The following is a 23526-nucleotide window of genomic DNA, read 5'->3' on the forward strand; positions in this document are numbered from 1 at the left end:
AGTTCTATGATGATTCATCAGTGACCTCAGAGCAATCAAATGAAAACTGATTGGAAGCATCTGTGAGCAAGATCTTGAGAAACAAACCAGATTGGAATAACCATAAATGAAGAGATACTTCTAGATGTGTTGGTATAAGTTATCATCATTGACACTAACCCACTAAAGTGAAAGCCTAACTAACATAATCTCACCATAGCAAGACTGACCAGGAACAAGCACACAGATATAACATTACTTCTAGCAGTTGCTTGACCAGCTCCAGGGACCCTCCAAACACTCTCTCATGAGATTAACCTAATTAATCTTGTGTAAGATTTAATTGCTGAGAGCCATTGCTATAGCTGGGCAAGCACCGTCTTAGAATACCTCCTGTTTAGTAAGGCAAGTCATTCATTTCAGAAGACTTTGATCCAAAAACAACTTCAAACAAAGGAGTAATCCCAATATTTTTCCAGTTACTAAAATAAATACTCAGATAGAATCATAGCCCTCAAGTTAGTGACTATAAGCAAGCCTGATAAATAAGCTAATTATGAGAAAAGAAAAAATTAAGTTAGCACTATTTGTTATTGCAATAATAAAATCCAAAATAAAGAATTTAGTAAATCATTGTATCAATGCTTTGAAAAAAAAATTTATATTATCATTCTAATTTTTACATGATGAATGAATGAGTTATCATGTATTATTTGTCCATAGCCTCCTTTGGGCAATCACTGAGGAAAAAAAAGAAAAAAGATCAAAACAAATGAGATGCTACAGTTCAAAAATTCTAAAGACAAACTATCCCTTATCGTATGCCTTAGAATGCATTTTCTTAAAAAAAAAAAAAGTTGGTCATAATGTTTACAACAAATACTGAAAGCTAGATTTTCAAACACTGATATGACTTACTTGTGAAATGAAAAGAAGGGGACAAATAAACTTAACAAAGCCAGAAACTTACTTTTTTTTTTCTAATATGCTTCTTACTTTGGGAGAAGGTTTTTACAAGAATACCCCCCAAAATATTGAAGGACTCGCATTTAATGATATTCAAATGCATTTATAGTAACACACGGGTAAAGCCATTGTTCCTTGAATTTTACAGAACTGTACATTCTTCTTGGTCTTCTCATTAAAATGAATTCTGTAGCTATTACAATGTGTTTGGATGAGAAATCATATATTTAATTTAAAAATCTTTGCATTTGTGACTATAATACATGGCTTTGTTTATGGAATGTCAAATTGAATATTTGTAAATTTCCAAATGCTCAGTATCTGTATACTTTTTCATTTTTTTCATTCAGATAGCTTGGCATTGTGTAGGTATTACGTAAGACATGTTTAAGTAAGTGTCAATATAAATCAATATAATCCTTTTCATGTTACACCAATGTTGAGTATATTTTCAGGTTAAAATGCTTTATTAAAATCACATTAAGTATTTAGTACTTAATTTTATACATGCAAGCTATCCTATTATGTGATAAGCATTTCTTGGAAATGACCTTTTTTCCTTAAAATAAAGTCACAGTCCAAATTTTCCTTTCATTATAATAAGTTTATTTTATTATGCTTCTTCCCAAACCAGCCATTTGAGCTAGATTAGATTTAAAGAAACCTCTTTTGAAACATTCTTTTAGCAGTATATTTATATAATTTGTGTTCATTTTTACTGTGTTGTAAATATAATTATATTCTTAAAAGGTAATTATATTTCTTAAAATATATATTTTTTACATCAAAATGAATTGCATCAGAGATATTTATCCTGATCTGTCATAAATGGGTACAATCAATATCAAAGCTATATGTAAAGGCTAAATGTTTCTTAGTAGGTCATTTGAACCTTGTTTATTCACCTGCCTAGAGCTATGATATGTAGCCAGAAATGAAACAGGAGGTGAGGCAGCTATATATAGTGAATTTTATTTTGTAGATGATGGAAGAGGGTTAGTATGAGTTAGGAAAATGGCAGAGGAGTCTTTGTGGGGTATTTCCAGCAGCTTTCCAAGGTCAGAGCCTTTTGCAGATAAGATCCGTGTTTTCTTATAATTAAATACTCATTAAGCCTCAAATCCTCCAATTCCTAAGCCAACTATTCTCTTTGCATTTGGAAATTACTGACTGCCTGCCTTGGGTAATTTTGCTCTCCTAGGCTCCACACATCATTAAATTAATTTTCAATGGAAGTAAACAATGAAGCTGTCTAAATAATTAGCCAGATAACTGAGTTACCCAAGTTCTCCAGTTATTTGACTTATCAGATTTCATGCTGCCAAATATGAAAACAGAGGGATGAAACTTTATTATTGACACTTCTTAGTGAAGATAGGCTTTAAAAGTTAATGGAGTTAGTTTTCATTAACTATTTGACTTAATTCAATATCAAGAGGTATTTCATCTACCATAAAAAAACAATCTCACAAAATCTAAACAGATACACCCATTCAATAAATAATTAGTGAATGGCTTTTAGGTTCAAGGCACTGAACGATAGGACATAGGATATTCTCTCTGAGGTTTTAAACCCACTTAGGGGAAGATAACAATAATAATGGCAGTATAATACTGATAATAATATTACTGTTACTATAACTGAGGGTGAACCATGTACCAGGCATTGTTTTAAGTAATTAAAATGCCTTAAATTTATATTGTAAAATGTTTCTATTATTAGCTTATTTTACAGATAGGAATACTGAGACACAGAGACCTTATATATTTTACCCAAGGTCACACAGCTAGTAACTCATGGAACTAGGATAAAAACTCGGATAATCTGTGAATCCAGAACACATGCACCAGACCAAGATATACACATTCTAGAAAGTTAAAAAAAAAAAAAAAAGGAAAGATTTAAGTAGCAATCCTATCAAAGCAAATACAGTGCAATTAACTAGCATGTGACTATTTCATCTCTCCAGTGGTTTTTAAAAGTTTACAAAATGTCTTTCTTCTGTTACTGTTCATTTCTGAAAAACCCTCATCTCTAAGCTTAATGTCTAACTTTATATTATTTGCTCAAAGTACTTTTTAATTAGGGAGGGATATTTCTTTTTTTTTTTTTTTTTTTTTGTCCAGGCCTTGCCGCATGTGGGATCTTAGTTCCCTGACCAGGGATCGAACCTGTACCCCCTGCAGTGGAAGCGCAGAGTCTTAACCATTGAACCACCAGGGAAGTCCCAGGGAGGGATATTTCTAATATTTTTAGTATAAAGAAATTTGTTTGTCCTTAGGACTCTATACATGTCTCTTTGCCTATACAGTAAAGGCAAATAGCTATTTATAAAAACACTCTGAATAGTTCCCAAGGCTGTCTCCTTAGCTAAATTGAGGAGAGCTTAAGGAGGGTTAAAGAGGGAGGAGTTAGGTGGCTGGGCTAGTACCTCAGTTTCATGGCTGTTAGGGTGATTAGTCTGTCCAAGGTCATGACTGGCATCAGGCCTGGCCAGCAAGACAGCTCTGAGACAGACAGCTTCTCTGATACCCCAGAGGCCTTGTCATTAAGGACAGACAGTATGGGGAAGGTGACCCAACCGTTCATCTTACATTGATAAATGAAGTCTTGTCTGCGCATTCCTGAATATAGAGCTAACTAAAGGAAACTTTAAACATAAATAAGCACAAAACTTAGACTCCTAATTAAGGGTGTCTCAAACAGCATGCAATTTGTGCAGTCACCCAGGGCTCTGTGCTTTGCAGGGCCTGTGCTTGCATTAATGCTCTGCTACCACTGTCCTGAAATGCTTCATTTTGAACAAGGGTCCCATGTCTTCATTTTGCACTGGGCTCACAAACTCTTTAATTGGTCCTTCCCCTAGAAAGGTTAGTGAATATCAAAAGAAGAATCTGGAAGTGCCCTTCACATGTTTCTAATTTTAATTGGTAATTAACTCTCCTAGCTGATTCATGTGAGAAATAAAAACAAAAGAATTCTGCTCTCAGCCCAGTATCTAAAAATTGAGAAAGATAAAACAGAAACATTTAATGAGGAATTACTCTCCTTAGGTTTTAGTTTGTTTGTTTGTTTGCTTGTTTTTCAAGCAGAGGTCTGGTTATTTTTTAAAGTAATTATATTAAAATCAGAAACTAATGGCAAAGTCAAATAGCAGGCTGAAGGTATCATAATTACAACCTGAGAAACACATCCTCCTGTCATTTACGGGCCTAAGTGCTCTTGCCAGGAGCCATGACTCAGGCAACCAGCAGTGGTGGCTCTTGCTTCTGTTTCTCCTGGCTTTTCTCTCTTCCTATTATTATCACAATGACAAGGCTAGTTTCCAGCTTCCCACCAGGTCCTGCCTCCCACTGGAGGCTATAGTCCTCAAAGTCAACTGCCAAATAAAACTTGGTAGTACCTGGAAAAGTTGATATAGATAGACACCTAATTTTATATATACACACAAATGTCATGCATTTTAATGAAGGCTGCCATTCTAAATTTGTAGAACAGGAAAGGTGATTACATTTTAGAAGTAGAGGAACTTTGCAATTGGTTTATGCCATTTACAGCCTTTTAAAATTGTTTTTAGTTTTTGTTGTTGTTGTTTTACGGATAAGAAAACTCAGACCAGGAGCAGGAGAAGAATTAGACTAAGTTAGCATAATTAAGCTTATGTTGGACTTAATGGTAACAGTGAATCTAAAACTCAGGTCTCCTGACTCTTAAGCTCTTGATTATTTTTCCATTACTTATTTCTTTAATATTCAACGTAAAGATTCAGGAGAAAAGGGGATTTAAATTGTCTATTTATTTATGTGTATCTTACAGAGACCTGAAAAGTACAAGCTGGTTGCCTGTTTTTAAAAAGTTTTATTGAAACAAAGCCACACACGTTTGTTTACATATAGTCTATGGCTGCTTTTGCACTACAATAGCAATGTTGAGTAATTGCCATGACAACCACATTCTGCAAAGCCAAATATATTTACTATTGGGTCCATTGCAGAATTGTTTTGACCCCTATTAGATCTATTAGAATTAGATCTATTAGATCTTTTTTCGAGAAACCTCCTCGAAAATCTAAGTTGGGGTATTCCCAATGCTTGTGCGATCCGTGTTTGGTACAAAATAATTTTTAAACTAAATTAGTAGGATATGGGTGCCACATAACCCAGAATGAATAAGACTAGTTAAATGGGATAAACAACAGATATAATATGGACCATTCGATTCCATAATTCTAAGATGTATGGTGCTGTAATTTCTAATTCAATTGCTGGGTGCTATAGGCAGTTTAATGATCAAAAAAATTGAACAGTTATGTATAAAGATAGAACCAATTTATATGCATATGGCAATGCCAATCTTTTTTTTTTTTAATTTATAGAAGAACTTTGGAAACTTTAGGATCCACTTTCATGTGATGCCCATCTTTAGCCCACATAGCTGTGGTTGAAAAGACACAACCTGTTCTTAATAAAATGGAGATAGATAGACCATTTCTAGAAGGCAAACTAAATGGATTCCTACCTGCCTATTATCTATGCAGTTTTCTGGGTTGTGGCTTTGCAGAAGTACCCATTTGAATCCCCATGCTTAAATGGCTTAATTGAGTAAACAGATCAGCTACTCAAATCACTAGATAGTTATAAAATAGAAATTACTTACATCTGATGTTTAAGGCAACGAAAAGGAAGCTAGAACCAACTAGTTTGAACTATAGTGAGAGATAGGGTACCTGATACAGATGGTCCATTTATGTAGTTAGCATCTTTAAAATATACCAGTAGAGGGAGATAGCTATCTAAAGGGTATGTCATGAGTCTCAGCTTTGTGGCACTCAAGTCTAAAAGTTTTAAAAATAAAAATATAATTGGTTTGGGTTTGGTTTTCCCAAGCTACATCCATCTTTCAACTCTAGGGACAGCTGTCATTTTAGTCTGTTAGACATCTTCGATCACATTGCTTCTTAGATTTCTTAGCTTTGTTTTATTCTTCTCTATTGCTCTTCAATGTTTCTTTCCTCACATTCAAAAAAAAAACAATATAAGTACTTCACAGGACATTTGCACACAAGGCTTTCTTCCAAAAAGGATCCAAAGTTACTATTATATACATCTTGAATATGAAATAAATTTGAAATATTCATGAAATAATAGGAAACAAACAAATATTAAAATAGATTAAAAATACGCTTGCAAACAAACCTGAAATCCATCAATGATGTTATATACATATATATCAACTAACCTCCCATGAAGCTGTCTGTAAAATGGGGGAGTTGGGTTAATTATCGCTACATCCCTTGGAAGCTATTCTTTTCTTCATTAAATGAATTCATTTATTGACTTAGGCCCAAATACTTTCAAATAGAATTTAAAGTGATTAGCAAAAATAATTTAAAATAATTAATTAGGCAGAAAAGTCAATATGCAGGAGGTATTTTTAAGGGAAAGAAAAGAATCAAGTTGCTGAAATTAAGCACAAATCCTAAATCTTGGTTTCCTGATGGATAGAAATAAGGAAAGGCAATCTGTTCCGTAACTCACATGACGTAAGAGGATATGGCCTATAAAATCTTCGAGAGAGAGCTTATGAACTTGGACTTTGTAATTAAAGGAGTGTTGAAAATGCATGCTAAAGGGCTGATAATGCAGATAGACTAAAAAGGGTAGCTTTGAATAACTCTGGACCTTGATATGGATAATAAATGATGTTCTAGAAAAACAGTTTTTTTAATTTGTAAGTGAAGAAAATCTGTATTTTTAAATATGACTTTAAAGAGCAAAGGGTTACTTGGAAATGTTTTTTAAAAGCCCTTGCTGGAGTTTTCTGATAAAGAAACTCATCACTTTCCTAAAGGGAGAAATGAGCCCCCTAGAGGGTTCTGCAGAATCCAGGGGTTCTGGGTGATGCCTTGGGGGACAAGCTAGCCTGCTTCTTTAACAGCAGAGCAACTTCCCCTTTATGTGATTTTTATATTCTTTATGCGTAATTACAGGTAGAAAAAAATAATTCCAACGTTTTAAAATAATAATAAAACTACTGCCCCAGTTTTGTAGATATTCACTCTATAACACTCACATTAATGCTGGGAGTAAGGTGTTAGTACCAATGAGACATGTTTTGATATCCCAAAAGGAAAAAGAAATCTTAAAAGGAATTCAGATCATTAATGCTTTGAACGACTATAATTTTGCCATGGGGACAAATGACTCTGAAATTCAAAACTTCAACAGTTAACCCATCTTCCTTTACCAAATACATATGTTTTAAATGTCTGTGAGAATGTGACATCTCAAAGGCATTGCAGACATCCTCTAGACCATCTCCTCACTTTGTAAGTCTGACTTCTTGAGACTACAAGAAGCTGCACGTTTTAGCAAATTGCTGATTGTGGGCGGATCTAGTACCAAACTAGTATTATGTCTTTAGTACCATCCATTTCAGTATCCCTGAGTAGAGGTGCAGTGTATTTTTTAGAGATTTCTTTCCACCATGACTTATGCAGAAGGTGTGTAAGTTTTCCTAACATTGTGATTGTTCTGTAGAGCAAGCTGGAAGTCATGACAAAGAGCAAGTTTCCTAGCCTCTTCATTTAGATGTGAGGAAACTAGGAAGTCACGTTGCTATCTAAAGGTCACATTAGCTGGGAGGCAGTATAATGCAGGGGAAAGTATGCAGGCTTTGAGTAGGTCAGACTTAGGATGGAACACTTTTCTATCACATTTTAGCTGTGTGACCTCGGGACAAGTCGTTTTAGATTTCTAGGCCTTTGGTTTCACATATGCAAAATGATAATAATGTAAAGATGAAATAAGTTAATAAATAAAGTGCCTGGTACATAATAAGCATTTACTAGCCTCTAACTTCTTTCTTAGTAGCAAATTAAGGACAAGCAACCACAATTCTGAACTCCCTGTCCAGTGCACTCTCCACGACACTTCATGTTGCATAGATAACATTGTTTTGAACTGAGAATATTAAGTGCATTTAAAAAAAAAAAAACCTGTCTTCCTAAATTAATCTCTTCACATTTTTAATAATGCAAGGAAGGAGCTTGAAGTTGGCCCACTGAGATTTTCATGAACCAAAGGGTTATTTTTAATTGGGTTTTGTGCCTGTTATGGAAATTATTGTTTCATAGATGAAGCATTATGATTTTACTGCAAGATCAAGCCCAGAATGGGGTATAATGATGATATCATCCTTATGCTTCTTTTTCTTGACAAAACACGTTTAAATTAAGAGAACGGGAGTGAAGCTGCTTTAAAAGCACACATTTCTAAGAATAAAAGATCTGCCCTATAAAAAAATAGCTTTAAAATGATATGTTCTCTTTTCAAAGATCAAAACTCAGAATGGCCCTTGCTGCTGGTAGGATGATAAGATTCTGCAGAGTTACTAAACACTTCTTTCTTCACTGTTGAAACTAGAAAGAGTTCCTTTGATCCTGGAACTTGCTTTCAGCAATTGGTCTCAAAGCATTTTTGCAGTTGTTGAACTAAACAGGCTTCCTCTAGATATTTAGTGATCAATCTCTCAAAACGGTTCTGTCTAGACTAGTTTTTATTCATGTATCCAGATGCAATTTAACTTCTCTAAAGAAACAAAAAGAGATGATTACTAATTTTAATGATGGTTCTGTTTAAAGATAGGAGGCAGTTCATCCTGCAAAATTTAGCTTATGTCACTGGCTCATTTTAAGCCTCAGAGAAACCCCAACCAAGGAAGACAGAACTAGTATCATCGGTAATATCCTAAGAGAGAAATCAGCGGGCTTGCTGGATAGCCTGTGGAATTAAAAGCAAACAGTGATCTCCTGTTGGACGGACTGCTGAGGTTTCTTCTAGTACTTGATTCCCTAATTTATTTATTTTTCTCTCTTCTTCTCTTTGGCCTTTTCATACATCCTCCTATGGTCCTTGGACATTGGCTGGTTTGGCTGATAGAATTTGGTGGAAGAAATTGTGAACCCCATCCTGATCCTGAGTTAGTTGAAAGTCATGTAACTCAACTCAGTGTCATGTCTTTAGTTATTTTAGTATACATATAGAAATGTCAGTACCTAAAAAACAGGACAAAGTCTATCACCAAAAAATGTATCATTAAAAACTTTTCATGATTTTTTTAAATGAATCATAATATCAGATTATTGGCAATGCTTATTTTTTAATAAAAAATCTCCAGTTCTATTGAAAGCTCTTTCTTCCCTTCGTTTTTATGTGGAAGAGAGACATTTGTCTAACTTTGTCATTTCAATAATTTCAAAATACCTCCTGAAATAACCTCTCTGCCCTATGCCAATTTAAATTCAACTTGCACAGGTTGACATGGGTTCACTTGCGGTTGCTTTTCCAGAAGGTTATACTTCTTGTCCTCTTTCCTTTGGTCCTTAGCTGGGCACCACTTCCCTGTACTGCTACTTAATCTCATTTGGTTTTTCTTCCCTCCCACTCAACACTCGGCCCTTTATTGGCAGTGTTTTTTTTTCACTTTCTTCACCTCCTAAGAGTCCATTCTTTTACCTGTACCCGCTGTCTGTGCCTCCACCAGACTTAGTTCTCAGACACAACATTCCATACATTTAAGAAGCTGGTGAACATTGGAGGTACATGATGTAAGAGCAAAGAGCAGCCATCACCTAGTCTCTCATACCCAGAGCTGCCTCCTTGCCGGTCTAATCAGCCAGGTGCCATTCACTGAAAATGGTTAGCTAATGACCTGTGGTCACATCTCTCCCCAGGGTCAGAGGTTTCATGACTGCTAGCTACTTCATTAGCAAGAAACTGATAGGGCAAAAATCAGAGAATTCCTGAGGGAGGGAAAAGTGTGTGCAGATTTGGGAGGCTTCCCAATGCTCTATTGACTGTGCCTATTTATGACAACAGGTGCATTCGTTTGTCTTTGATCGACGTGTAATGTTAAAGAGCCTTCTTAAAGTGCTACAGCTGAATGTCTGTTAACGTAATTTTCCTTGCTTGCTATGACTCTAATGGGCTTGAGAATTGATCCAGCCAGTCTCTCCTCTCTCTGTCTCCTTTTTCTCTCCTCTTTCTTTCATTGCTTTCTCTCTTCTCTCTCCTCCCTCTCCCTCACTTCCCCCCTTCCTCTGTCTCTTTCTCTCACTCTCTGTGAGGTTCGTTTGCTTGACTGATTCAGAGTGTCCATAATGACTGTTTGGCATATTCTACAGGCAAAGGTCCCGAGACCCTTTTTGCCGGCTATAACCTCAATGATAACGAATGGCACACAGTGCGTGTGGTTCGTCGAGGAAAAAGTTTAAAGTTAACGGTGGATGATCAACAGGCCATGACAGGTAAGGCCCCATCACCTTTGCCTTGTTGAAGCTTTAGACTTTCCTGCTTTCTCGCAGTTGACTTTGAAAACCAAGTGAACAACTTGAAGCTGATACACACGGTTCATTTCTTATTCCAGTTCTTCCAGCAACAAGTAAATTTAATAAGCAGCATGTTAAGTGTCTTTTTCTCTCAAATGAGCAACAATTTTTGTCCTGTTCTTTTCCATTTAATAATGCAAGAAGAAGTTATATTTTAATTTTATGGCTTGATAAATATCTTAGGGCTTTATAAAATATTGAAGTTATTGTTTGGATGCCAATTTCTGTTCAATTCCTTTGTTTCTTGTATATTTAGGCAATGAACAGCAGCAAGTTATACTTTTTAGCTTCTGGGTATATTGATAGATATGCTGGCATTCTGTCAGGTGAACTGCTTTTTATTTTAAGCTCTAATAGATCATTTTTGGCCATTTAGCTCCGTTGGTTAAATTCTAATGTTAAGAATGTCAAGTTCAATCCCTGATTTGTAGATTCCTGACTGAGGTGAGTCACATAAAGGTGCATCCCGGAGACACAGGGAAACCGAATGAAAGAGGAATTCGTGCACCTTTATTCTCTCTGCTGAAAATAACTTCAAGCACATGACCCGCTGGGATATTAGCTCCTTTTTCTTTTTTAGAGAATATCTCCCTGTTAATTATTTTAGTACAAGACACAAGACAGTCCTCGTGCAGTAGAGAAGTGTCTGTTCTACATTCAGTCTCAAGGGGGTTTCCATACTCAGAGATCAGGTGATTGTATCAATGTAGAAATATCATGTATGGGATTTTAACTTTAAAGAGAATCATTCCTGAGTTCAAAGGAAGCAAACTACCAACTCATAGATCTCTTACCAGCTTGTATTTCATTAGCCCTTTATGGCATTCCAAAACTTTTTTCTACACGTGGGGGCAACCTTGCTTTGTTTCAGAATTATCTGAAGAGCTTTAAAAGGATCAATTCCTGACCAGACACCACAGAAAGTGTGGGAGGAGCTCATCATTATTATTAATTTTTCTTAAAATCTCTCAGAAGAACTCTAATGCAGCTTGTCCATGGCTTGGCATTTAAAAACCACTGCTATGTTATGTCATTTTATTCTCCCAGGAAGGAAATCAACCAGGGAGCCATTAGCATAAGCCTTTATTCAACATTGCCAAACATGAGAAATCTCTAAAGAAACTAACTGTGTGAACTTAAGGAAGGAAGGCAGAATGAAATCTCTAAAGAAACTGTGTGAACTTAGGGAAGGAAGGCAGAGTTTTTATAGGGCTTTGGCAGGAGTGTTAGCTGAAGTTCAGCTAGTTTTGGTTAAAGGCAGTTCTTGGCAGAGAATTAAGTGTTTCTATAGATTAGCATCCACTGTTTGGACAATCTCGGTTTTATCAAAAGGGGTAGAAATTAACAGGATCTAAGGTCATGTGCAAGAGGTTGGGAAGAAATAACTGCCAGGGACAAGGACATGTGAGAATCACAGTAGAACATTCTTCAGTCCCTTAAGTTTGTCTCAAATCTCACACAGCCCTATGAAGTAGATAGGGTATATACATTCTCATTTTATAGATGAGGAAGCTGAGGTCCAAAGAGGTTAAGTGACTTATGTTTCTTTGAAATGCCATTGTTACCAGAACTGAGAGAGCACCTAGGTTTATTTTTTAATTTTGTTTATTTGTTAACTTTAAAAAATTTGTTTGCTTTTTGACTCATGGTTCATTTATTTATATTTATTAATATCCTAATATATGTATGACTCTATGATGAATACTTTCCTGGACATAACATGATTTTATGAGGATAATATATACACACATATCAAAATCACATGATAACCGATCATCTAGGGTAGCATGTAATGTACTAAACGGTTGAGTAAACAATTCACGTTCTTGGGGTTCGGAAGAGCTTAAAGGTTTCAGGAATAGCTTAAAGCGATAGATAATATCTGAACTAGGCTGTAAAGAAAGGATAATGCAGAAGATAAAAGTATCTGGGAGAGCATTCCACACAGGGAAGGATGGCTTAGATGGGGCTAGACAGACTTATGTTCAGGGAACAGAGAGGGTTTGTTTTGTTTCATGTAACCATAGGACTGTTGACACGGCTAGAATGGCCTTTGGGGGCCAATAGGTCAGTGCTCCAAATGAAGGAATTCATATTTCATGGGTTTTCAGGCGGTTGGAAGTTGCTGCATTTAAGCTGGAAAGTAAGCTAAGAGAATATTTTTTGAGCAAAATGAATCCTGTGCAATGTACTAACTACTTCAGGATGTAAAGTAGTAAAGTCCTGTACTACAGTGAATGAAGAAGGTATAGAAACAAAAGACTGGTACAACACAGTTTTTAAAAAAGTTTTGTTTAGAAATAATTTCAAATTTACAAAAAATTTCAAAAGTAAAAAAGTACAAAGAACGCTGATATACTTTTACTATGGTGAGCGTGTTGTCCCATTTGCTTTGACATTTTCACTCTCTCATTTTTTTCTTAACCAACTGAGGATAAGTTATATACTTAATAGCCCTTCATTCTAAATACTTCAGTGTGCATTTTCTAAAAATAGGGATATCCCTTTATAGAACAAAGAGTCACCAACTTCAGTAAATTTAGCATTGATACAATATTTTTTTAACATCTTTATTGGAATATAATTGCTTTACAATGGTGTGTTAGTTTCTGCTTTATGGTTTTATCTGTTCTCTCATCCATATTCCCCGTTTGTCAGTTGACCCAATGTTGTCTTTTGTAGCATTTTTGCTTCCATCAGAGCATTCAGTCTAGGGCCAGACATTGCATTTCGTTTTCACGTCTCTTTAGCCTCCTTTAATGGAAAACATTACCTTAGACTTTCTTTGTCTTTGATGACATTGACAAATTAAAAAGATATATAGTCCTCCGACCTTTTATCAATGTAAAGTCACTTTTTGGGCTTATCTGATGTTTCACCATGATTATATTCAGGTTTTGCATTCTTGGATGAAATACACTGTTGATGGTGTGGTCTTCTTACAGTATCCCATCTGGAGGGAAATGATGTCCATGTCCTTGACTCATGATTTAATGCTTGGTCAACATGTTGCCCAGTTTCTCCACTGAACAGTATGTTTTTCTCCCTTACAACTAATAAACTGTGGAGAGACATATTAAGACAATGAAAATATCTGTACTTCATCAAAAACTTGCCCTAGATGTATCATCCACTGAAGATTTTGCCTGATCCAGTCTTTAACACAGTAGTTACAAGTGATTATTTTCAAACTCCATCTCTCTTTCCACATTTAGAGTCAGCACTTAGTATTCTACAATATACAAGAGCTATCCCTTCATTCTTTCTTTTTCTTTCTTTCCCTTTCTTCTTTTCTTTTTCTTTTCCTCCTTCTCTCACCATCTTCCTCTTTCCTTCCTTCCTTCCTCCCTTCCTTATTGGTATAGACCCACAAGTTTCTGTATTATCAAGTAGTTTATAATTACTTCACTTAATTATTCTGGTGCTTAAAATGTCCCTGTTTGGGCCACTGTGAATCCCATGAAGTTGGTCTCTGTGATCTTGTGACATGCCTCCACGCCAACATTTTTTTTAGCACTTCCTCACTTTCTGTCATAACAGTATATTTCAGGCACAACTTTTACCTGCCATGCCTCAGCCTTGGAATCAGACATTTACATTCCATTTAGTGGAGAATTATATTACAGACCAAGATCTAAGTGGTTGCTATTGGTATGCTCAGTGCTGCTTTGTGACCTTTTCAGGAGACTAAGATAGGAAATATACTCAAGCATATATACATATACCTGTGTATATATATATATATATATATATATATATATATGCACACATATAGATATATACATATATATGTCTTAATAGGTTTCTCCACATAAATATGTACATACATACATATCAATTACACGTTCACATAAAATGCATATACACATATTTTAGAAAACATGAGTTCACACTAGCACCTCCACATCTACAGCATTGTTTCTTGACTCCCCCATTCCATTTTCATATCCCTATTTCCAAGGTGGAATCTTGGCTCCCAGTGATGTCATTTTCTCATTTGCCCAATCCAGTCATACATCTACAATAGTTTCAAAATTGCTTTAAATTGCCCATACTACCACGAGTACTATGGACTAAAAACAATTCACGATTAGTTTGTGATTCTTCTCAGTCCTTACTGCCTAAGATTTAATGTGTATGGTCAAATGCTAAGTTAATAAATAACTTTGATTAGTTCCTTTCTTCGTTTTTTCCTTTCCTTTTCCTTCCTTCCTTTCCCTTTACTGTAGTTATAGTAGTCATTTGAAATACAATTAGTTTTATTTATTTCAGCTTCGTTTTTTCCCTCCCATTCTTATGTATTTAATTACAGTCGTGTGTAGAACATTAGCATGCTTTTAAAATCAGTGCAACACGTTGTGAATTAGGAAGTGATGAATAGAGTATGAAAATGATCATTGTAACAGAAAATTCCAGAAATGTTCCCTAAATGAATTGCCATCTAATTTTCATTAAAATTTAAGATATATCTTTTCAGTCGCATAGATTCCTACCAAACTTCTAAATGAATAGTTATATTCTATATTAGTCAGTTGCTTTCTTCAACTTCCAGTGAATACATCATTCCTTTGTTACTTAAATGGTTGTGCATTTATCTCTCACCAGCAATCATAATGTTAGGAAGCAGAGTTAACAGATACTTATATGGATGTAGTTGGCTTATCGATATAGGAACAAATAAGTGATGAATTCAAAGGAGAACTCAGAGAGAATTGACTCTGTTGGGGAATCATTCCAAAGTTAATGTCACGTGTTTCCACTCTTCTGCTCCTGGGCATGCACTGTTTCTTCACGGTGAAGTCACCCATGTCTCCTTGGCTGGTTAATACTGGGAAACTCTGGCACCTAAGACTTCATTAGGAATCCGTAGGCCATTGGTAAGGTTTCGCTTATGATCTGAAAGAAAAGGAATTCCCTTTCAAAATTGGCAAATTTGGATGACAAACACATTTGTTTAACAGATTTTTTTTCCAGGAGGTATTATTAAAATTATGAGTCTTAGTGCACCAACTCAGGGGTGCAAGAGATGGCACATTTATTAATTGACCTTATATCAATTTAAATCAGTCCTTAGGCCTTTCTTCTGGGGTTACAGGATATTTAATCAGTCATGTGCCGTCACCCCCACTCCCACCCACACCCTGGATCATGCAGAAGCTCCTGTTGGCTTCTGTCTTCACTGGTTCTCACCAAAAAGACAGTTCTCCAGGTTTGTCCTTTAAGCGATAAGAAGCCTGTTGCTCCTGTCCTAGGTGAGGCAAAGGGTCTTTGCTGACTCCTGTCACTGAAGAGCTGTGGTTCAGTCCGCCGAGGTTTACCTCATCAGTTCTCTCTGAAACCCTGAACCTGACCAGAGAGCAGGATGCTGGCACTCAGTACTGCTAAATCCCACCGATGTTCATCTCTCTCTCCTAGTCAGTGGTAATTGCCTCATCTAGTTCAGCCCTCGAATGCATTCTGTTCATTTCTTTTTCCTTTCTTGAACACCTTGCAAACTAGGCCTTCAGAAAAGATTAGAAAAGGTGTTGTTTTCCAGAAAGTTGTCTTCCACTTTCTGCCAAGTAAAAGCCTTTGAGGCAAAGTGCTACAAGGGACTTGGCTAGTTTCTTAGAACTGAAGGGAGAACAAAATATAAACCAGCATTTCAGTAAATTAGCCTGCCATTTACTCTTTCTCAAAACTGCCTTAGAGCAGAAATTATATTCTATCCTCTCTCTGTTGTGTAGGAGTTGAAAGTTTTTTCAGTTGTGGAAACCAACTTTTTCTTTCTCAGAGTTCAAAGATGAATGGGCATATAAACTGAGTAAACATTGATGATTCACACAAATTATGCATATTCTCCCCCCGGTACTCCACCCCACCTCTTCTGTTCCCCCAAGTCCCAGCATCTTGCTTCTCAGAACTAAAGACAATGTTTTGTTTTTTGTTTTTCACAGTAACTGTCATCAGGGTGATTCATATTTGGGAAATTATGTTTTACCAAAGATCTCATGAAAGTCAATAATTCATAAGAAAAAAATAAATAAATAATTCATAAGAATAAAAAGTCAGCCTTAAGTTATATAGCATAAAAAAGGTTTCCAAAGATGCAATGGAACCTTGCCATTGAGGCTTCAGTTTGGAATGAGATTTTTTCAAACACTCTAGTGGCCACATGAAGCCAGCCATGAATCAGGAAAGCAATAGACATTTCTTATTAAATTTTACAGCAAGTTCAGAAATCACTGAACAAGAAAAAAATTTAAAGGAAAGCACTGGAAACTCTTCATGCAAAGTCCTACATTTGACCACATCTTTAAATCAGAGTTATATATACTGTTAAGTCAAGTATTTGTTGAATACAGGACAGTACATACTCAGGTCATTCCTGGGAATGTCTGAACCTCACCGAGGCTCATGAGGGTAAGCAGTTGCCAGCAAAGAAGCCCAAGAAGAGAGAGATTCCCCAGAACTCAGATGAGAAAATGTTCTACACACTGTATGGGATCCCTAAGTAGGGAGTCCTTGGGTTTCAACATATCACCTAGTCTGTCTAAAATATCTGGAATTGTGTGTTCTGTATGTGTGTGTATGTTAGTGTGTGTGTCCTTTGTTGAACACTATTCACTGTATATCCAGTTACCCAAGCCTGGAAGCTGGGACCTGCATTATTTCCCCCTTCTCCATCATTCTGTACATTATTAATAAATTCTGCAATTATATTGGCGAGACTATCTTATTTTGTCCATTTTTTCCATTTCTTCTATAAACACTCTACTTCGTATTGTCTACAATCTATTATATCCACAACAGAGAGATCAAATACACACACACACACACACACACACACACACACACACACACAGACTCATGTCTTATGTCTGCCTAAAAGCCTTCAGTAGCTCCTAATAGAATCAGGAGGCACTGTGACATCTGACCCCTGACTCTTCTTCCCATCTCATCTGAGCACTAACCTCACTTACTCATGACTCTCCAGCCACACTCTCTGGGTTTTTCTCACCTGAGAGCCTCTGTTCATCTGTCTCTCCTTCCTGGAATCCACGCCCCCCCTTCCTTTTCTCCAGTTCTTAGCATGGCTTTCTCATTTTAGTTCTTCAAATTTTACGTAAATATCCACTCAGGCACTTGCCCGCATTCCATATTTACCAACCAGCATGCTGTTCATCAAATTCATGGCATTTTCTGAGTTTTATCATCATACAGTTAATTATTTTCTTACCTGGTTTTGTCTGCCTTACCCCAATAGACCATGAATTTTGTGAAAACAGGAGCTAAGTCTTCTTCTCTCAACATTATTTCTTAATTGCCTAATACAGCACCTAACTTATACGTACACTACACACTCAGTAACTTTCAATACCTTTCAGTGAATTAACAAGTGGATCTAAGGCTGGGGAGGGGTGGTCATTTTCTTCTGCAGCAGAAATTTAACCCAACTCAGAGCAAGGCTCAGCATAAAATCTTGCTATCTGTTTTGGTAGAAAGATTTGATTTAGAAATTGAGATTTCTGTGCAAACACACCACCCAGCTGGTTGTTTCTTATTGGAGATTATCATCAATCTGGATGCCCCAGACACTTTGATCAGAGGCATTTTGTTAATTTCAAATTCTCCTTTTCCAGTAAATCTCTAGGAAAGATGCTGCATTTTTTTTAACGAGTGGAGCCTTAAAAATATTTCTGCTTCATTGTCCTTTATTTTTTCTTAGTCGATATATGTATACAATAGTAGAGTTGGCTACGTTGCCAACTGAGGATTAAACATGGGAATAAATTCTGAGGAAAAAAGGATTTTTAAAAGGCAGCAGTAAATGTTTTATTAGGCAGTGGATAATGGCTTTTAGGTGCTAATTCTCCTTCATGAGCAAGCATATCTGCCATTACTGTCAATGCAATTTATATATGCTTATTAAGGAAAGAATAGGCTCTTGAACATGGGCCATAATGATTTTTCTTGTAACTGGGCCATGGTTGCTCCAATGCTTTTTTACTACTTTTTCATTATGTATGCTCTGCATACGTATTCTATTCCTTTGAGAAAAGAAAACAGACAATACGTGTTATTTTTATCACTGAACTTCTTTCTCAGTTCTGCTGAACAAAATGTGCTTCCCTATTTCAGAGCTGCCAATAACTGGACAATTTGGAGTAATATTTAATTTCAAGTATTAGAAATATTTTTTCTGGATATTCTCTTACTGTCAGTTGGTTCATTAATGTAGCTTTTAAGAAGAAAACATGACAGTATCAGGATCAGGGTGGGTTCACCAAGTTAAGACTCAGATTTTAATATAATGAAAAAGATAAAATAACCCAAAGAGATAGAAAAGCCCAAGTAATTTTTTTCAGCTTTGCATATTCTTCATTCTATTTAGCTTGTTAATTCAATGTTACTGGTGTCTCTAGTGATTTATATTTGAAAATTATTAAAGGCTAATTTTATTTGCTACCCAAGAGATAGTTCCACACAGACTAGTATTGAGGTCACTGAACAAAAGAACTGAAGAAGGGGAGAAAAATGATGTCATATGAGAAACCAGAATTTCTAAGGATTTAATAGTATTTTTGCTTGGGATAGACAAGAAGGAGGTGTAGTGGGGAGGAGGGAGGAGAGACAACTGTTTACAGTGCCATTTTTTGTATTAAAAAAAAAAACAAATTTGCAGAGAAGGAATCAGAGCAAACTAATAACTGAAAAGAGAACATGCCAAGGGATGCCGTTGTCAGGATCAAGGACTAGTAAAGAGGTATGGAAATCAAGGAGCATTAAGTACAGCTCAGGGGAGAGGTTTTTATACCAATGAGTTTGTTAACATCAAAATCAATTAAGTATGCTGGCAATTTTTCTTGTGCAACAAAAAGTATGCCTTTTATGATTTAATTACAGGCATTTCCTTTAAAATGCCACCTAGTATTTTATTGTTTTTTCTAAAGAAATGGGAATCTGTCAGACTGGTTGAAGGAGGCCCACAAAGGGGGGTGTTCAATCTTTATTACACTTGGGAAGAAGGTTCAGTGCATCTTCCCAGGGCTGAGACTGGGATTGGCTCTAATTCATATTTTCATTAATATCAGGGATGATGGGATAGGGTAAGCTCGATAAAATTTCCAATTACGCCAAACTGAGTAGTGAAGCTAATACCTGGAAGAACTTGACTGTAATTTAAATGACCTTTTTTGAGTTTCTGAAGAAAGTGAATGACAGTTTAATTAGACAAGAACAGGATGCCGGGAGCGAATGACTAGCAATGATAAGAGTACTTTAACGCTGTGCTTTAGAAAGCAAGTTCACATCTTTGTTAATTTTGACTTCAGCCTTTCAGGTAGGTACAATGATCACTCTGGAGGTAAAGACGGGACTAAGTAGGCTTTTAATGGGGTTGGCAGAGAAATATGGCAGGATGAACAGGGATGGGGTTGAGTTGAAGAGTGAATCACTAAATAAATTGGCAACCAAGCTTCACACTAGGGTGTTTAATAGAAGATTATACTTTGCGGTAATGTGGAATAATTTTACTGGTATTCTCAAAATTGGACATGCCTTGAACTGGTATGTTGTGCTCAATTTAGGTATCCAAAACCTAAGTGCAAGGAAAATGGCAGAGGGCCAGAAGAGATCAACAGGAATTCTTCGTGATTGGGAGACTAGGTCTAGGAAAGACGGAATTATTCAGTATAGAAAAGGGAAGGTGAAAAGTACATATTTAACTTCAAACACATTTTCATGGTTCGTAATTGGAAGAATAGTCAGCAGCTCTTCATTATTTCTATTGATATAGGAAAATATACAGTTACTTTTTGTTTTTCTTGAAGAACATTCTTTATAAAGACAAACGTCACATCACCATAGAGTTGGGATGTATCACTTTCTACTGGGATGATTTAGGATAGTCATTGACCCTAATCCTCCTCCATTCCCTCCTCCCTCCCTCCCTGCCTTCCTTTTCCTTTCTCTCTCTTCTTCCTCTTACCCTTTCTCCCTTCCTTTCTTCATTTCTTCCTTCCTTTATTCTTTCTTCTAGTTTTAAAAAATTCTGCAACTTTAGTTAATGAGGATCATTTTTGTTAAGACTAAAATTTGGACAGAGATTAAAACTTGATCTAAGAAAGTTTTATTAAGTAATTCAGCCTCACCATGTAAGGTCATTTCTCATTTTTGCTATACATAACTGAATATCAAGGAGGTGTGTAGATCCTTGCATTTTAAAATGTGATATTGCTGTGGAAGTCTAAAGTTGAAAGTGCCCTTCAGATGCAGAAAATAATAATACACCATCTTCTCTTTTAGGTCAAATGGCGGGGGATCATACGAGGCTGGAGTTTCATAACATAGAGACTGGCATCATCACGGAACGCCGGTATCTGTCTTCTGTTCCCTCCAACTTCATTGGACACCTGCAGAGCCTGACATTTAATGGAATGGCATACATTGACTTGTGTAAAAATGGCGACATAGATTATTGTGAGCTCAATGCCAGGTTTGGCTTCAGGAACATCATAGCAGACCCTGTCACCTTCAAGACCAAATCGAGCTATGTTGCCTTAGCTACGTTGCAAGCCTACACTTCTATGCATCTTTTTTTCCAGTTCAAGACAACATCCCTAGATGGACTAATCCTGTATAACAGTGGGGATGGAAACGACTTTATTGTGGTTGAATTAGTTAAAGGGTAAGTACAGGTCCGTTCAATGACAAACAGAGCTTTATGAAAATGAACCTCAAGTTCCACAGTTATAGATTAAACAGAAGGTGGTGGGCAGGGAGGGTGGTTTGCAAATAATGCATTTGTTTAAACCACTTTTTAGGTATTTTATAAAGTTAATAGGGATTCAGTACAGTTTTTTATATCTACATTTCCATACATAAGGTACAAACAGCGTCAAGTTCTAATTTATCGTAGGCATTCCATAAGTCTTACTCTTCAAATGGGGATTTCTTTACTACGCACATGGTAATTCCACAAAAGAATTTCTACACTTGCCGGCTAAGTTAAATAGCTAAGTTAAATAGCTAATTCATGCAAGCAGATTACTTCAACTCCACAAAATCCCATTTAACTGAAGCTTAATTCTATGTCAGAGTTTCTTGAAGAATTTAGAAATATTTTTATGACATTTCCTTGAAACTGTGATGAACATTTGATATCTTTTAATTGATTTAGGTAGTTATTCATTCAATCGGTGAATATCATTGCACATTTACAATTGGCTAGATAATATGCCACACACTAGTTTACATATATATATATATATATATATATATATATATATATTCCTTGCCACTCCCGTGCACACTTCAGATTCCACCAACCCCAAGGCACACAGATGCACACAACCCGAGGGGATACAGGTGAACACATAAATTTAGCAGAAAAGCACCAGGAAGTTTCCTAATATGATCTTGGGCAAAGGTTCAGGAGATTATTTAGCAAAATTAGGAAAACCTATGAGTCCAGGGGTGGCTACCTGAGCTGGTCTTGAAGGATGAGTGCACATTTCCCATAGAGAAATAGGCATTCAAGATGGCGGGAAACAAGTGCAGGAAGCTGAGAATCGCCAGTTCTGTGTGGTTGGCAAAGGATGGAGAGAGTGGTGGAAATAGGAATGAGTAGTGACAGATATTTATCTTCCACAGTGATGAAGTGGAATGTGGACCACAATTTTAAAAATATTTTCACTATTTCCTGTATTGAAGACAATGAATAATCCTCCTTGCTGAAACAGTAGTGTTTCTTACCCTCTTGTTAGTTGAGCTTCTACACAACTCACTCTCATGACTTCTAGCAAGGATGCAACCACCTGAAAAGGAGATCTCTGTTTGTAATAAGTAGTTTGACTCCATCAGAAATTCAAAAAGTGATGGCACTTTTCCACCTTCCCTTTTTTCCCAGGTACTTACATTACGTGTTTGATTTGGGAAATGGTGCTAACCTCATCAAAGGGAGCTCAAATAAACCTCTCAATGACAATCAGTGGCACAACGTGATGATATCAAGGGACACCAGCAACCTCCACACTGTAAAGATTGACACTAAAATCACAACGCAAATCACAGCGGGAGCCAGGAACTTGGACCTTAAGAGTAAGTGCACGGAGTCAGAGCAGCAGGCAGGAACCCACGTGGTTTGTGCTCATGTGACACATCCTTTGCTTTGGGCGGGGTGGGGGGGGGGTACCTTCTGCAAAGACTGACCAGAATTTCATCTCCAACATGTAATTAATAATACAACACACATGCCTCTTCTCCCCCTTTAATGTGGCAGAAACACGTATTTTTAATAGCAGCTCAAAAAATGCAACACCTAAGAATGCATGCATGATTAAAATCTAAGGAGTGAGAAGAATGTATCTTAGTCTTGATATTATAAAGAAAAGTAGGCGTTTGCAAGTTTCTTTAGTCCCAGTAGCTTTTAGTTGATTTGGAGTCAGGGTAACCAGATACCTACTGAGTTTCTTCTAGAGCTTATTAGTTTTCTCTTCTTGGTGAGGTCTCCTAGATACTTACAGAGCCTCTCACCAACAGGGGTCTGAGGCTGGCTTATACCCTGTGTCTCCAATGGTGAATCCCTCCCAGCACCCACAAACGCCAATGGGAATGTTCTTTCACCAGCTGCTAAGGAAGTCTTAACAGACTTTTTCCTTCCTTATTTTTTTTTTAACATCTTTATTGGAGTATAATTGCTTTACATTTCCTTCCTTATTGATACTTGATTTCTCAAGTGAGCAAGACAAAATACTTAGAAAACTTATGTCAATAATGGAAAATAACAGAAGTTTCTATTTGAATGGGTCTTTGTGATTCGCTAAGAGCGTGTCCATATATCCATCTCATTTAACACAACAACAAGCATTGGACAAGATGTTATTAGCACTTCATTATGAATGTAGGAAATCTGAGCTTTGAATGGCTTGCCCAGGGTTAAAACAACTACTTCAGCAGAGCAAAACATAACCCCGGTTCTGACACATGGCCCCTCCATTGCTCCTCCTGCTCTGATTGGAGGCATTCCAAAGCCCTGCAGGAATCATCATGGTCATCATTTTTGCTTGGCAAGAGCTGTTCATTTGTACTGATGGGATCTTTCCCTTTGACTTAAAAGATAAATACATAGGGGAGTTAGGGAACTGGAAAGAAAAAACCCAACAGAATTCTTTCTAGAGAAAAAAAGCTGTGAGTAAGGTGAAAGAAGACA

At 36.5% G+C, this 23526-nt stretch overlaps 1 protein-coding gene across 21 annotated transcripts in view; it reads left to right on the forward strand.

The window, feature by feature from the left end:
• The window catches only part of NRXN1 (neurexin 1), a 1116259-nt gene that overhangs the window by 531712 nt on the left and 561021 nt on the right, over nucleotides 1-23526 (forward strand). For all 21 annotated transcript variants that reach the window (XM_036873338.1, XM_036873339.1, XM_036873343.1 and 18 more), the window contains 3 exons: nucleotides 10131-10253; nucleotides 20622-21003; nucleotides 22225-22415. In XM_036873338.1, coding sequence (XP_036729233.1) covers nucleotides 10131-10253; nucleotides 20622-21003; nucleotides 22225-22415 — 696 coding nt within the window. The remainder of the gene's footprint in view (nucleotides 1-10130; nucleotides 10254-20621; nucleotides 21004-22224; nucleotides 22416-23526) is intronic.

The sequence above is a fragment of the Balaenoptera musculus genome, chromosome 13 (genome assembly GCF_009873245.2).
Source record: "Balaenoptera musculus isolate JJ_BM4_2016_0621 chromosome 13, mBalMus1.pri.v3, whole genome shotgun sequence".
Lineage (NCBI taxonomy): Eukaryota > Metazoa > Chordata > Mammalia > Artiodactyla > Balaenopteridae > Balaenoptera > Balaenoptera musculus.